This window comes from Vigna unguiculata, chromosome 5 (genome assembly GCF_004118075.2).
Source record: "Vigna unguiculata cultivar IT97K-499-35 chromosome 5, ASM411807v1, whole genome shotgun sequence".
NCBI classification, from domain to species: Eukaryota; Viridiplantae; Streptophyta; class Magnoliopsida; order Fabales; family Fabaceae; genus Vigna; species Vigna unguiculata.
Window position 1 is genome coordinate 32,164,258 of NC_040283.1, and position 16,424 is coordinate 32,180,681.

General features: G+C 32.9%; 2 protein-coding genes across 3 annotated transcripts; one reads left to right on the forward strand and one right to left on the reverse strand.

Annotated features, from left to right (window-relative positions):
* Positions 1 to 2,245: 2,245 nt before the first annotated feature.
* LOC114183360 (F-box/FBD/LRR-repeat protein At3g14710-like) lies at positions 2,246 to 4,836 on the forward strand. 2 transcript variants are annotated; one of them, XM_028070367.1, is made up of 4 exons: positions 2,246 to 2,442; positions 3,020 to 4,009; positions 4,146 to 4,277; positions 4,434 to 4,836. In XM_028070367.1, the coding sequence occupies exons 2-4, from the start codon at positions 3,035 to 3,037 to the stop codon at positions 4,701 to 4,703; spliced, it is 1,377 nt and encodes a 458-aa protein (XP_027926168.1). In that variant the 5' UTR covers positions 2,246 to 2,442; positions 3,020 to 3,034; the 3' UTR covers positions 4,704 to 4,836. The 2 variants fall into 2 exon arrangements, with proteins under 2 accessions (XP_027926168.1, XP_027926167.1); XM_028070366.1 differs by having other exon boundaries at positions 2,246 to 2,489; positions 4,434 to 4,725.
* Positions 4,837 to 11,587: 6,751 nt separating this feature from the next.
* LOC114184618 (LRR receptor-like serine/threonine-protein kinase GSO1) lies at positions 11,588 to 15,696 on the reverse strand. Its single transcript, XM_028071935.1, has 3 exons — positions 15,568 to 15,696; positions 15,406 to 15,496; positions 11,588 to 12,471 (listed from the first exon to the last, which is right to left on the reverse strand). The coding sequence occupies exons 1-3, from the start codon at positions 15,694 to 15,696 to the stop codon at positions 11,588 to 11,590; spliced, it is 1,104 nt and encodes a 367-aa protein (XP_027927736.1).
* Positions 15,697 to 16,424: the final 728 nt, after the last annotated feature.

A 16,424-nucleotide genomic window follows, 5' to 3' on the forward strand; every position in this document is an offset into this window, starting at 1 on the left:
CGTTATTTGCTTAATCATCATTTTACTATTAAAACTGATCACAAGAGCCTTAAATACATTCTGGAGCAGAGATTTACCACTGATTTTCAGCAGAAGTGGTTGGTTAAACTGGTGGAATTTGACTTTGCTATTGAGCACATGCAAGGTTAGGACAACATTGCAGCTGATGCTTTGTCAAGGGTGTAGTTATCTGAGTGTTGTCAGTTGCTGGTGCATCTGGTTCAATCTGATATGTTGGCCAAGATTCAACAAACTTGGTTTATGGATGATGTTTTAAAAAAAAATTATTGAGGAGATTCAAGCAGATCCTAGTTCTCATAAGCATTTCACATGGCATAATAGTGAATTGAAAAGGAAGGGCAAACTGGTGGTTGGGCAGAAAGATGATTTGAAGAGAGAAATTCTCGAATGGATGCATTCTTCTCCTACAGGGGGACATTCGGGAAGGAGGGCTACTTTAAAGCGAATTAAGGCCATCTTATACTGGAAGGGCATGACAAAGGATGTGATAAAGTTCATTCAGCAATGCCAGATTTGTCAAACTTGTAAATATGAAACAATGGCTTCACCAGAGTTACTTCAGCCTCTTCCAATCCCTGGTCATGTATGGCAGCATATATCTATGTATTTTATTGAAGGCCTTCCTAATTCATTTGGTAAGCAGGTGATATTTGTAGTGGTGGATAGATTGAGCAAATCTACTCATTTTATGCCTTTATCTCACCTTTACAGTGCTTCAGATGTGGCTAAAGTCTTTTTTGATTTTGTATTCAAATTACATGGCTTCCCAATTTCGATCATTAGTGACAGGGATCTTGTCTTTGTGAGCCATTTCTGGCAGGAGCTGATGTCTTTGCAAGGGGTGCAGCTCTGGTTGTCATCAGCCTACCATCCTCAAACCGATGGTCAGACTAAGGTGGTAAATAGGGTGCTGGAAACTTATCCGAGGTGTATGTGCAATGATGCTCCTACATTCTGGTCTAAGTGGCTAACTTTTGCTGAATAGTGGTATAAGGTTCTGAAGTTTAAGGAAAAGGGAGGAGATGCTTAAGGTTCTGAAGTTCCATTTACAAAGGGCATAAAACAGGATGAAACAAAATGCTGATAAGCATAGATCAGAAAGGAGTTTCGAAGTGGGAGACTTTGTGTTTGTGAAATTGCATCCTTATAGGCAGGTTTCGGTTGCTAACAGGATTAATGCTAAATTGAGTCCTAAATTCTTTGGACCTTTTGAAATTTTGAGCAAAGTTGGTGTAGTAGCTTACAAGTTGAAACTGCCTTCTGCTTCTAAGGTGCATAATGTCTTCCATGTGTCTCAGTTGAGGAAGTACATTGGAGAAAACAGTGCGGTGTCTGGTTTGCCCTTGTCAGAGGAGGAACAACAGGCCAAAGAACCAGAAGCTATATTGGATCGCATGACTGTGAAGAGGCAGGGTAGAGCTATCACAAAGGTATTGGTCAAGTGGAAACACCAGCTACCTGAAGACTCTAATTGGGAATACTACTATGACTTAAAGAGGAAGTTTCCTTTCTTCAATTCATGAGGTCAAGCAATTGCTTAAGGGGAGGGCTATGATACAATCCTTTGTATTAAATGAGTATAAGGATCGTATAAGTGTATAAAATACGTATTGTTTGTTGTTATTCTGTTAGTTAGTTAGTTAGTGGCGGTTATTGGCTAATAAATAGGAAGAATGCATATTCTGTTATGCTATTCATTCATTCATTTTCTGAGAATAATTCTTCCTTCTGTAACCTATGCTACTCTTTCATATGAATGAGATTCAGACTCTATTCTTACAGTAGAGTTCTATTGTTCTCCATCAAAGTATTACTAGTTTGATTTTATTACAGGAATTCCCTGTCAAAACAGGGACAGGTTCAGACAATATCCATAGGAATATTTGACATCTCTACTTGAGAGCATTAGAAGTTGGAATTTTTTTTTAACCCCTTATCCGATATCCAACAAGAAGAAGTGAGTTGGGCTAATTCATGAACCGTTGGCCAAATTAACTATCTATATACGGATCACAAACAAGTTACTTCCGAAACTTAAAATTAATATTTTTATTTTACATCTCAAAATTTTATAATATTTATTTTTGTTTCCGGATATTCCTTCGTATTTTAATTTTAAAGCAATACTTAAAATATTTTTTTACTGCCATACTCTTTTGTAAAGTATATTAAAAATACAAAAACTATTTTAACGATGTTTATATGGTTATTACATTTTTATTTCTTCATTTGCTAATTCAGTAGGTTTTCTTGCTCATTTGCAATTCAGAGTTCTTTTCTCTCAAGTTCCTTCGATGTTTTTCACTTCTCTCACGGCATTGTTCAATTCCCAATCTCTCTCTCGACGGTGCTCACTGATGTGACGGTGTTCGAGGGTTTGCTTGTCGCCTTCTCCGCCGCACGGCGACGCTGATCAAATAGGTGCGTATCTAAGCCAACCACCTTCACGTGCTATCTTCCTCACTCCTGTATTGCTCTCGTTCACGCTCTGGTTTGCGATATTTTGTGTTTCTATTTCGTTTTACTCTTGTCGTCGTCTTCCAATTTTTTGGTCAATTTCTGTTGAATTTCGCTTCTGAATTTCGGACTATGTTTCTGTTATCTGTTATTTGATATTTAGATTTTGTAGTTGCTCTCACACTCTGCAATTCGAGACTCACCATAAGAGTATCTTAAGTATGAGCCTACCTTTAGCGACTTGTGTGTAAGAATTTGAAAAGTTGTGTAAAAGGCAAAAATGAAGAAAAAATATAAATAGAAATAAGACAGTAAGAGAAAAATTTATAAGGGTTGCAGGTGTGCCTCTGTTGACAAGCCTCGCTTGTCACAACCAATAGCTCTCACATTTTCATGCTTCCACACTCTGGAATGAGACTCCGGCTGAGTGTCTTAAGTATAACAGCGATTTAATCTGACCAACTTGTTCAAACTTTGTTTTTAGATGATGTTGTGTGTGTATAGATTGAAAATGTGGGTAATTGTTTTTCACTCTTTGTAGGAACTCCAAACAGATATGGACTCATCAAATTCCTCTTCCAAGAAGAAGAAGTGTGAAGAAGATGAAGACATGATTAGCAACCTACCTGATGTCATTATTAGTCGCATTCTCTCTTTTCTTCTAACTAAAGAAGCAGTTTGTACTTGTGTTTTATCCAAGAGATGGATGAACATGTGGACAACCATCACCAAGCTCCGCTTTATCGATAGAAAGTTGTACTATCGCACTTACATTAGCAGAACTCACTTTTTAAATTCTGTGTATAGAGTACTGCTTCATCTGGATGCAAAAAGCATTGAAGGTTTCTCTCTTTCTCTTACAAAGGATTATGATTCTTACCATATTAATCAGTGGATATCTGCTGTCTTAAGCCGGGGTGTCAAAGAGCTTTTCATTGAGTCAAACAGAAAACTTGACATTTTCTTGCATTCCCTTTGGAAATCCCAGTCCTTAGAGAAATTGGTGCTGGATATGAATGTTTGTGCTGTCCGACTGCATATGAATGGTTGTGCTGTCAAAGTTCCCCACCTTGTTTATCTATCATCCCTCACTGTTCTTGAGTTGTCTGGAGTCACCGTGGTCTGCCCCCCTTCTAATGAGTCCAAAAATATGTGCCTTAACTTCCCCCTTCTTAGAGTACACCGGGCAACAAATTGCATCTGGTTAAACGTGAAGGTTGTAAGTTTTGAAGTGCCTCTACTTGAAGTGCTTTCAATAAGTCATACACGTGCCTTTAAATCTGTTGACTCGCAGACTGTAATCAAGTTTTGCGCTCCGCGTCTGACAAAGTTCTCTTATAGTGGTTTCATAGCACCAATTCCAGATACTGTTTTGTTAGACTTAGACCTATCTACAGCACGTATTGCTTCTGCTAACATTGATCCATGGGAGTTTGTACGAGAGAGTACCGAAAATACAGGATCTTTTGCTTTTGAGCTTCTGAAACAATTCAATAATAATGTGGAATGCTTAAAGTTTGAGAGGTCGAAGGTATACTTCCTTGCTTTTACCCTGCGTTCTTGTTCTTAATAAAAAATCGACGAAATGAAATTTTTCATGACTACAATATTCCCTTGCTTGACTATAGAAACATTTTTACTTTGCTGATTCTCAAATTGTCACTCAGGTTCTTGCAGTAGCACACGATGAATTTCCTGCATTTGGAATGTTGACTCGTCTGGAAATGGGAAATGTTACCGGTGATATTCTGTTGATTTTCCTTCGAAACTCACCATTTCTCAAGACTCTTGATATACAGGTAATTGATTGAAACTAGCTATGTGACCAAATAATCACTGAATTTTCAAAATGCTTCTGCTGAAGGTCAAAATGTTATTGATTATAATCTGTATAGTTAGTTTTTATCATTATTTGGTTATTGACGTGGAATATAATTATTTATTTTTGTCATTAGGAACTACTGGGGTTTGGCGAAGAACATTGCAATCCTGAAAATGTGCCGTATTGTTTTATATCTAACCTTGAAGTGATGAAGTTTGGAAAACTTAAGGGTGTTGAAGATGAACTGCGATTTGCCAAATTTGCATTGGAACATGCTCGAGTCTTGAAGAGGGTTAGTTTCTGCCACCATTGGGAGCTGCGCAAGTCAATATTTGGAAAAGTTAAAAAGAAGATATTATCATTCAAGAGAAGTGTTAGTTCTCCAATTATAGAATTTTTGTAGATTACAGAATTTTTAACACAGCGAAGTCGGTGATAGTATTATGCGTAGACGTATGAGATACATTACCTGCTAACCTGACATGATGCTTAGCAGTATGCATAATTGAATTAATGTCTAAGGTTGTTGAAATTTAGCATAATTTCTCATGTGTCAAATCATCCACACTGAAAAAGTAGCCGCAACTAATCTAATGAATTTCACCAAAGGGTTGTTTAAGCATTTAAAAAACAGAATGCAAAACATAGGCAAACCAAATTCCAGATTACCAAAAACACGTTTCAGCCAGGACCGACTTTTTATCGTAACAAAACATTCATGAAACAGATGTAGACTTGATTCCTCCTGGTTATTGATCAGTGTCGTTTCCATAATAACTCAATATATGTCAATCTTCTAATATAGTAATGTAGAATTGCATTAATCGTCTAGTGATAGAATTGGGTTGTTAGTCACATAGTTATTAGAATTTGTAGAAAAATGTCATAAACATAAAAACATCAAGAAGGGGGTTTTAAAAACATAAAATTATATAAAGAAATAAAAACAAATATGTAAAAACAGATTGATTCTCCAACTTTTCCATAGTTAAATTTTTTAATAAGTGTGGTAGGATTATCATTTATTTAATTTATAAATAAATATTTCAAATTAACCAAAGAAGTTTTAATTCATTTTAAACGTCTATGATTAAGGTAATAATTTATTCTTCTATATGTTGATTAAGCAGTCCGGTATACAAGTTTGAATTATTAAGTAAACGTAAATTAATTCATTTAGTTACTAATTTGTTTCAAGTTTATACAAATAAGAATGTATTAATACTTTACTTGTTCTAAGCATCTACATGTGCTTTATTACGCTATTGTGAAGATTTACTTTTTTTTCTAACACAAACTTATCATAATTAAGGAAATTAACAAGAAGTCTAATTAAAGATTAATATTGAATTATTAACAAGAATTCTAAGACAATCCTAAGAGCATAAATCAAAACTAAAAAAAGAATAGAAGAAAATAATTTTTTCTTGAATTTAATAAAAGAAAATGTTTATTCACATAACTCAAATTCAACTATGAAATTACAAGAGAATCAACCAAGAAGGTTTAGTCTTCCATGTGAAAGACCACCTGATATATAAAGTGAAGGGAGTGGTGGTGATGGAGGGTGGAGTGATGAATGATATGATTATAGTTTAGTGCTCGTTGCTGCTCTCCAACACACATATTGTCACTACAAGAAAAAAAAGGCATTTTGACTCTAAATTTAGCCACTAAAATAATAAGGTTGCAAATTGTGACTGAATTAGATACCGATTATCAATCTCAAATTAGCGACCGAAACAATGACCAAATAACTTGTTAGTAATATTATTTTGTATAGTGACTAAAAGTATTAGTTGCAAAAAATTTGTTGCTAAATCGATGGTTGTGAAAAGTAGAATAAAATTACTCTTGTCAGCGATTGAAATAGCGACAACAAAATTCTTTTTGAACAACACAATTTTAATTGGGTTGCAAAATAAGTTGTTTGTTTTAGTCTTTGAATTAGCAACCGAATAAAGTGAATTATTAGTGATTGAATCTTTTTCAACTGTGAATTAGAAACTGAATGTGCTTTGGTGGCTAAACACGAGTCTAATTTCCCTCCAAATTAAAAGATTATTAACGGTGAATTAGTGACTAAGTGTATTTCGATGACTAAACACGATTTCAATTTCTCCATATTAAGATATTAGTAACCGAATCTTTCAATGTCCTCTGCAAGGTTTTGTTTTTTCATTTCTAGCACCCTTGATTTTATTTCCACGTTGCCATTTAATGGAATTTTTTATATTAGTTCTAGTTTCATACATGTATTGAGTTAAAACCTCTCCTTTTTTGTTCTATTCATAATCCAAACTTTGATAAATGGTTTTGCTGTATAATAACATTCTACGATTATAATTTCCTTTTCCTCATAAGGTTTTGTAAATATGTATCTCTTTTGCAGTGGAACTTTCTCCACTTAACGAGCTTTGATGAAATTAAAGGAGGGAATATCATTGAGATTTTTGAATTGCAGTTCCAAAATTTCCTTGCAATGAGTTGATGAAAATTATTTATGAACTTTTACATACTTGCCTTTTTTATTAAGATCCTCTATAGGTTTCCAAATATACACAAGATCTCAACCATTCCTTAATTTCAATATTTGAAGATTCAATTTTTTTTATTGACAAATGTTAATTGTTTGTATTTTATGAATTTGTTATATTGTAGCATTTAAAAAATATTGTTATCAATTAAAAATATCTTGAATAGTTCAACATAAAGAAATGAACCAGTAATACCTTATTTAGCTTAACTAAGATTTTCAAAGACCTTATTGACCTATATTGGTGTAAGTTTTTGTGAATGTAAAATATTCAGAATATATATATATATATATATATATATATATTTATTTATTTATTTATTTATTTATTTATTTATCGGACTACCTATCCTCGTCCCCTAGGGTATACGACCCTAAGGAGCAACCCTTATGCATGTGGAATTTGATGAAACTAACCCAAAGTTACAAGATCAAAGGTCTAAGAATGTAGATAATGAAGGCAAATGATGAATATATGTCTTGGAAAAGCAATATGCTGAAAAGGAAAAACATCGACTGAAATAGTTGCAAACAACAACCTACCCAATGAGTGGATTGCATCTAAAGCATTGTCAAAGGACAAAATCATTGGTGAGATTAGTTAGGGACTATGCAAGGTGAATTTGAAATGTTTATGATGGGTGAGCTAACCTACTTTCTAGGGCTGTAAGTCAAGGAACTCAAGCAAAGGACATTTTTAAGCTAGTCAAAATATTGTTTTGATCAGATGAAAAAGTTTGAAATGGAGAACTGCAAAGAAGTTATCACTTCAATTGCGACAAACTGCCTTATGGATGCAGATGAGGTTGGGCAGCAAGTTGACTCAACCAAATATAGAATGTTGATTGGTTCTTTGTTCTATTTAACAACAACTAGGTTCTATCTAACAATAACCAAAGGAGTCACACTTTAAAGCTGCAAAGAGGATTCTCAAATACCTGAAAGGGACGATTAATGTTGGATTATGGTATCCAATTGATTCTAAAATAATTCTTAGTGGTTTTTCAGATTCTGACTATGCAATGTTAGACAAATGGCATCAAGAAGAGGGGTTGAATTGATGCTTTAAAAAAAATTGTCTTGATGCCTATACTGAAAAAAATATCTTTTTTTAATTAATTAAGTGTGTTACTGGAAACGTAAAAAAAAAAGTTAAAAGAAACAAGAAATTCACACAGTAATTTATACCGGTTCGGGTATACCCAACCCTACATCCAGTTCCCAGTCACCTCAATGTGAGAATGACAATCCCAATTCACTATCTTTAGAGTATTTCAATTACAACCACAATGACCTAGTGAACCATGCAAAAGAAAAATTCTAAAGACCGACAAACACCTCTCTTGAGCCCTTTCAAGATATGACAACACCTCCATGAATCACACAAGGGATGAAACACCTCCTCTGTACAAAACAAAGCATGAAAATTACAAATTAAAAAATTGGAACATTGTCACCTAGAAAGAAAGATTAAAAAGACAAAATGCTCGACAGTCAGCTCCTTTAACAAGTGAATTTTCTCAACCAACTTGAATAACAAAGGCAAAAACTTAATAAATATTTTCATGCTTCCACTTAGTAGTAGTTTGTTGTGTGTTTTATCTTTCTCAAATTGGGTTATTTAAAGAGTTTTACTTGAGTTTTCTTAAGAAAAGTTATTCAATTAATTCAAAAATCAAATCAAATAAATTTGAAAATCAACTTTTATTCTCTGTAGAAAAGATGATCTGTAGAAGAAGATATAGTTAAAGAATACTTGATTTAAAAATCGGTTTCAATTCAAAAGATACTTTTATTTTTGAAAATTTGTAGAAACATAATTTAATTAATTCAAATAAATTCTAAAATCAATTTTTATTCTTTGTAGAAAAGATGATTTTTAGGAGAAGATATAGTCAGAGAATACTTGATTTAAAAATTAGTTTCAATTCAAAAGATACTTTTATTTTTGAAAAACTGTAGAAACATAATTTAATTATGTTTTAACCTTAATTATGTGCATGAAAAAATAATTTCACTTGTGAAGAGAGATGATTTGGCTAATAATTCCTCTTATATTTTCTCTTTATCCAGAGTGACTTGACACTCTAAATACTCTATATCTTTATCTTGAGCTTCCCTTAATCTTGTAGTATTTTTGCTTGAGTATCCATCAAAATCTTTAGCTTCAAAGGGGTCGTGATGACATCCTTTTTGCTAACATGTAAGGTACAAATTGGATAGGTAAAGCACAAGTGGAACATGCCACCTACTTGTCTCAAGCTTGATATCATAGAATAGCAAAAAATAATCTTGTGTGGCATTATCCACTATTGAAGTTGAATACATAGCAACTGGTCATAGTTATGCTAAAATCATGGACTATAGTGTGAAATTGGAAAAGGTACCCTTATACTTTGATAACACTAGTGCAATTAACCTAACTAAGAATCCAATTCAACACTCTATAATAAGATAAATTTATTAGATAAATTTTTAAAAACTATCAATGTATTAACAAATTATAAAAATATATTTTATTATTGTATAAATTAATCTTTTATTTGTTTATTATATTATATATATATATATATATATTAAAATAATAACTAATACACTATATTTCTTTCCATTTAAATATTATTATAGAAGATATTAAAACAATTCTTATTAATTATATTTAAAATGAAATGATTAATTATTATTTTGATAATTATTTACTATCTCTTACGCTGCTTTTTTTATTTTATATCTTAATTTATTCAAATAAAAGGATTATTAATTAATTTATGTTGTTACATATTATTATATATATTATTATATTTATGGTCTAATTTGTTTTATATATATTTTTTTAAAGATTTTAAATATGAAATAAATTATTTCTGATACATTATAAATAAAAATAAATCTATGTATTTTATTTATAAAATATGAATATTTAACTTAATTTATTTATACACTTAAAATTCATTTAAAATTTAAATAATTATATTAGAAGAATTAATTTTTTAAAAAATAATTATTAATATAAGTATATAATTATCTTTTATATATATATATATATATATATATATATATATATGTATATATATACACGTAAATACTACAAATAAAAGACAATAAAAGAAAATGGTATGAAATGTAATATAAAAATCAACAAATGAAAAACATAAAACGTAAAATTTAATTCTCTGAAACCTTAAAATGAATCAAATAGACAATCATGTTACTATTCTTCGAAAACTTTCTAAGTTCAAACAAAGCCTCTGAAGATCACCTCACAGTACTAGATTTCTTTGGCTGAACTATTGAAGACTCGCACACTGAAGCTGACTCTACAAAGGTTGTCAGAGTTCGTACAGTGACGAAGTGCGAATGTTAGGGTTTTGATTTCAGCGCGGAGAAAATACTAAGAAGCATGGAAGGCAGCAACATCGAGTTCAGTTCCTAAAACCAAGTTAATTAGCTCGGCCTTTATCATTTCTTGTTCACCTTCTCCAAAGTTTGTTTGGAGAATGAAGTTTCCCAATGTATTAACTATTTTGAAGAGATCCAGGTTTAGGAGGTTACAACAACGTCATCGAGTTCAAGTTTAGTTTCATCGAAACAATTGTTTGGAGTGATTGATTGATCAATTGGTTCTTTGCCAACTCTTCATTTCTTCACCTGTTAGAGGTTAGAGCACTAAACGTTCAATCTTGAAAATAGATTTTCGTTTTGATTAGCTTTGTTTTTCACCAAAGAAATTATCTCCAATAATGGTGGATTTTAGATATCTAAATTTCATTTAGCAACTTGGTCAAATACTGAGATATAAAGAAAATTATTCATTTTAAACCATGAAACTGTTATTTGCTGCAGACACACCAAAATACTACTTATTTTATCAAGATGCAAATATAGAATTAGCCTAAAATGTGACTTGGTCTTCTTATATGCGTTTTTAATTTTTGTTGTTGTCAAATTACTTTTACCATATTTTGATTATATATCACATTGAGAGTAAAATGATTGAAAAGCAAAAAGATTGGTTCGTATATTTGATTCTGAGAAACAAAGAAGTTAGTGTTCTTAGCATGATTCATTGTTTTCATGAGGTTTTGCACTAGTGGTACTCTGAAATGAATGAGAGTAACACTTCTTTTTCTAGGGAGCCTGCAAGATTCTAGTAGAAGAAGACATTGTACAAAAGCTTTCTCTAATGATTATTCTCAAAACTAGTAATAATTTCATCAATTGACTCCTCCCATGATTCAGCTTTTTCAATCTGTGCACAAAATACATACACTTAAGAACTAGAACCCCAAATCCCAAGTAAAACACAAATTTGAGAAACCATACAAGTAAAATAACAACTTTTTCAACTCTAACTCAATTGCATGAACCTCATCTTTAAGCACCTTCAATTTCTCCTCCATATTCAAATTGATTAAGATAAAAAGCTAAAACCAGGGTACAACCAAAAGAACCAAAAGAACGTAGCCTAAAGAAATAATATTTGATATCATCTTAGAAGAGAAAAACATATGGGCCAAAGCCAAAGTGGTTGTACACGACAAAGATTGTTGTACTCAACCCATCTTATAACATTATCATTATTAAAATAGATACATGGCTCCATTTGCTAGTGGAGGGCCACACGAGTGGTCGTTATTTAGAAAAGAGCTTAGTGGGAACGCTGAAAAGGTTGATGGAATGAGGCCATGAAGATGGTTATTTGAGAGATTTAGCACATGAAGGCTGGTAAGTTGACCAAGTGAAGGAGGAACTTATTGTTGGAAATGGTTAAATGAAAGATCAAGTCTTTCTAGCTTCGTGAGATTTCCCATAGATGAAAGAATCTCACTAGAAAATAGGTTTCTGCTGAGGTCCAATATGACTTGCAACTCAGTGACTGCCCCTATTCCAACTAGTATAACACCTGTGAGGAAGTTCTCTGAGAGACTTAGCTCATACAGCTTTGAGCATTGTTGAATTGTTGGTGGAATGTGGCCATAAAAACTATTTCGTTGTAAATTGAAGACATTGAGTGAAGTAAGGTTTCCAATCTCAAGAGGGATTTCTCTAGAGAGATTGTTGTGATGGAGTGAAAGCTTATGCAAATTTGAGCATCCTCCAAGCTCAGTGGGAACTCTTCCATGGAAGTTTTTGAATGAGAGATCCAACTCACCAAGTTCTTGCAAGCTTCCTAACCATGCCATCATTTGGCCACTCAATCTGTTACTGTTCAGCAAAAGTTGTTCAATTTTCTTACAGTTGGAGAATAGTTGAGGTGGCACATGCCTTGTTAAGTTGTTGAATGATAAATCAAGGAAGTTCAGCTTAGTGAGGAGGCCTAGTTCGGAAGGAATGGTTCTTGTGAGATAATTGTTTGCAAGTCTGAGACGGGTGAGATCTCCAAAGTTAGCTAGAATATAAGGGATGGAACCTAAGAAGCTATTGTTTGTCAAGTCCAAAACAGTGAGAGAATTTGAACGAGTCAGAGGAAAGATACTACCACTAAACTTGTTATTGGAAAAGTTTATGATTTTAAGGTTTGTAAGAAGAAAGAGTGAATCAGGTAGTGGTCCTTCAAAGGAGTTGGTGTAAAATGGTTCTAAGTTATGAAAGGTAACTGAATGTAGGGGTATGGAATCTGATAACTTGTTATTTGCTAATGCCAATAATTAAGTAATAGAAAATGAATAATTTAGTATAAATTAATTATAATTTAAATAAAGAATATGAGGGTAATGATACCAACCACTTGTATTTTCTTTAGAGCAATTGTTAAACACCGGTAAAGAAAACATGGTAATTGTTAAGTTAACTTATTTTTACTCAATTTTAAAGTAACCTTAATGACGTGATTATGGCTTCATCGTATTAATTTGACAATTTTTTTGTTATTGTGTTATTTTTTAATATGTTATTTATACAAATTAAAGGATATCTAAATATATTTTATAATTTTTATAAGGTTTTTTGAGATGTGATGTTAAAAAGGATGTGATTTTTTCGTTCATGTTTGTTAGGAAGTTCTTATTTTACTTTTACTCATGCATTGTAAGATCCATTCTATTAACTTATCCAATTAAGAACTTTTCATGGGTGTCATATATTTTTTTTTTCTAATTTGAGATTTTTTTTTATCAAACAATAATAATAACAATAAAAGTTCTCAGTAATTAATATTGAAGAAATATAAGAATACACGTGCTCACTACTGAGTGGCTCTAGTGCTAGGTAGTCGGGTGGATGTCTTCTTATTCTGATGAAGCTCCGATGACGGCGCATGGGTACCTGCAAAAGACACTCCGATGCCTAAGTCAACACTGGTGATGTCAGTGATTTCAGAGAATATTTAATGCGTAATCAATCCATAGTACAATGTGCTATTTATACCTTTTTACTTGTGGGTCCTACCTGGAATGGGCTTTCTTGCCCAATATTCCCTTTTCTAGCTGTTCCTGGGTCCAATGATAGGGAGAGAAATTACCAGGAGGTCCTTCGAGAGTTAACGGTAGGCGTTAGTAGGCTGTCATTGCCGGCTACCGCATACTCGTGAAAGGGGGGACTCGGAGTGGGCAGTATCCGGTATGCGGTCATGAGGATCTCAATGGCTGGGCGCTTCTTGTTTGTCTTGATCATCTAGGCGGCTAAAGCTGGATTTAGGTTGCTTCCCCTTTTGGGCTCTTTAGTGCAAAGTAGGTAGTCTAAGGGGGATTGCTGATGGTTGTACACTACGTAAGGAAGTGTTCAGTCATATAGTATGTGGCCTGCGGGTTTGTTGTGGCCGCATACTGTAGAGGGGAGTGTTTAGTACAGAGTATGCGGCCCAGAGCATTGTTGATGGCCGCATACTGTAGAAAAGAGTGTTCAATATAGAGGATGCGGCCCAGAGGGTTGTTGATGGCCGCATGTTGTGGAAGCGATGCCTAGTGTTGAGTATGCGGCCCAGGGTTGCTGATGGCCGCCTACTCGGATGTGTGTGGTTGTCCTAGTTTGTGGTGTGGTTGGGACACTCACATGTGGAGCTTATTTAGTAAATGAAATTATAAGTTACTAAGTTAGGGAAAAATTGTTTAGATCGTAAAGAATGAAAATAAGTGTTGTTTAACTAAAACACCTATTATTTAGATATATGAAAAGTAAAGGAAAATAGATTTCAATTTTGATCTCTCTGAATGGGTCAATAGGAAAAACTTAGTAATAAGCTTGTGCAGTTTTTTAACTCTTTTGGAATAGGTCCAGACATCTAGTTATCATAGAGGTTAATGGTGTTCAACCTCTTTAGCCTTCCAATCTCAACTAGGATTTTTCCTGTGAAAGAGTTACAAAACAAGAAAAGACTTCTCAAGCTACTGATATTTCCAATTGATGAAGGTAGAGATCCAATGAAATTGTTGTTGTTGAGCATGAAATCTGTGAGATTTTGCAGTTTGTCCAGGTTGGATGAAAGTTCACCTTCAAAACTATTGTCAGAAAGTATTTTCTTTACATTTCGCATTAATGATTTAGTATTGGGCTTTCACGAAACCACATGTTCCCTACACCAAAGGTTTCCACAAGAAAGTTAAAACTGTAGTGCTTTTTTCGCACTTTGAAGGGATATTGCTGCGAAGTTCAAACTCCAAGAGTAAGTTGATGAAATGATTAATTTGGTAACAGAGTGAAGAGAGTTGTTTTGGATTTTGCCTTCCACTTGGGAGGAAATGTTGGTGATTCGATAACTCCAAAGCAAGGTTTGTGAGTTGAGGTAGGTTTTATATTCCTACGTTGGTGATTAATTAAAGTGAATGGTTTGGTTCATTTATAGTGTGTAGTGTTGTTTGGCCTATTATAAACATGCAAACTCTCGTATTTTTAATAAAGTATTTCTCTTCTAATCTTTTCTCACTTGTGTTGTATCAAACACTAACACTAAAACACATATAACTTTTTTTTTGTAACAGTTGTTGCATTGTATATATATTATCTTGATCTTGAATGTTAATCACATTTTACTGTTTGGTCAGAGAGTGATGGAGGAAAGTTATAACGGATGATGGAGAAGTGGAGGTTGTTGTTTTTTTCTGTCAATTGTATTATAACCAAGATAATCCATATCATTTTAAAACTTTAAAAACATATCTTATTTTTATTTTTACCTAACACGTTATGCTTCAAAAAAACATTTAAAAACAAAAAAAAAATGTAACTATCCCAAACGACCCCTAACAATATCCTAATCGTTTATTTTCTTCTTTTTCCCTTCCTAAATCATCGTTCAACAAAGAACATAAATTTGTTACATATATGTTAGCATCAACATTAAGATTTTATCATAGTTACAACCAGATTACAGTCTCCACTTGCAAATTTGTTGAATTCATCGAAACTTGAAGTTAAGTTTCCTTTTTGTTTAAGGAAACATTCTGAAAATGTAACATCATGCAAGAAGACAAATAACATGTTGTTTTTAAGTGCATACATTTTTCTAATATAAAAGAATAGTTGTTTTGTTGAGAAAAATATTTTTGAATTTTTTCCCAGATACACATATACATACATACAAGTATTTTCTCATTTTCCTCCAAACAACACCCCAAAAGTCACACAAGGTTACGATGTTGTAGTTTAGCTATAAACATTACTTCATTCTTGAACTCTTGTGAGAGCCTTTTCACTACAACTTGTCTTCCATTCGGTAGAATTCCCTGATAGAATTTTGCAATAAATTAGAACACAAAAAGATGCCAAATGTAAAGAATGACCAAATCATTAATACCTTGTAAATAGGGCCAAATTCACCTTCCCCTAACTTAGATGCTTCTGAAAAGTTATTAGTACAATGTAGAACCGTGGTTAATGGGATCATAGGTATATCTCCATTCAATGATTCCTCTTCAAACATCATCGTATCTACAATGACAAGTTTTAGAATGCATATTTGAGTATGTGACAACAATCTTTTTTAAAAACCAAGCAAGTGTTATTGTAGAGAATTACCTTTTCTGACTCTTTTTCTGTACCAGAAGTAGTGGACACTCAAACATAGTAGAGCTTCAGACCCCAACACACTAAAGGAAATTATCAACTTTCTTGACTTACCTCCGTTGCCTACAACAAAATAAAACATGAAAACCTATATTTTTAATCGTCTACACACTATTCAGATTCACATTCTGTAAACATAAAGAAAAGATAAATGTACTCAAAGCCTGAATAAAGTGCTTATCATTATAATAGTAACAAAAGTAAATGTGATAGGTTTACAGATTAGGTATAGCAATTGTAAAGAGGAAATATAAAGTCAATGTCACATGTTATGGGTATTGTTATTGTTATTCTCTTCAGTTTTCTGTTTTGGTTTCTAACAGTTACATTTGGTGTTATAGCAGTTATTTTGTTTAACTCCAGTTTTTCTTTTTCCCTTTCTGCTAGGCAGCTGTTTGTTCCAGAGCAATATATAGCTCTGTCTTTCTTTCTGTATACATAACCTCTCAATTTCAACACAATGAGAATTCTCTCAAAATCTGAACACTAAGAATTGCCACATGATATAGATCAATATCACTTCCATTCAATACTAATCAGACCATTTCATATAAGTCTTGTTCTTTTAAATTAAGTTTTTGTTTGCCA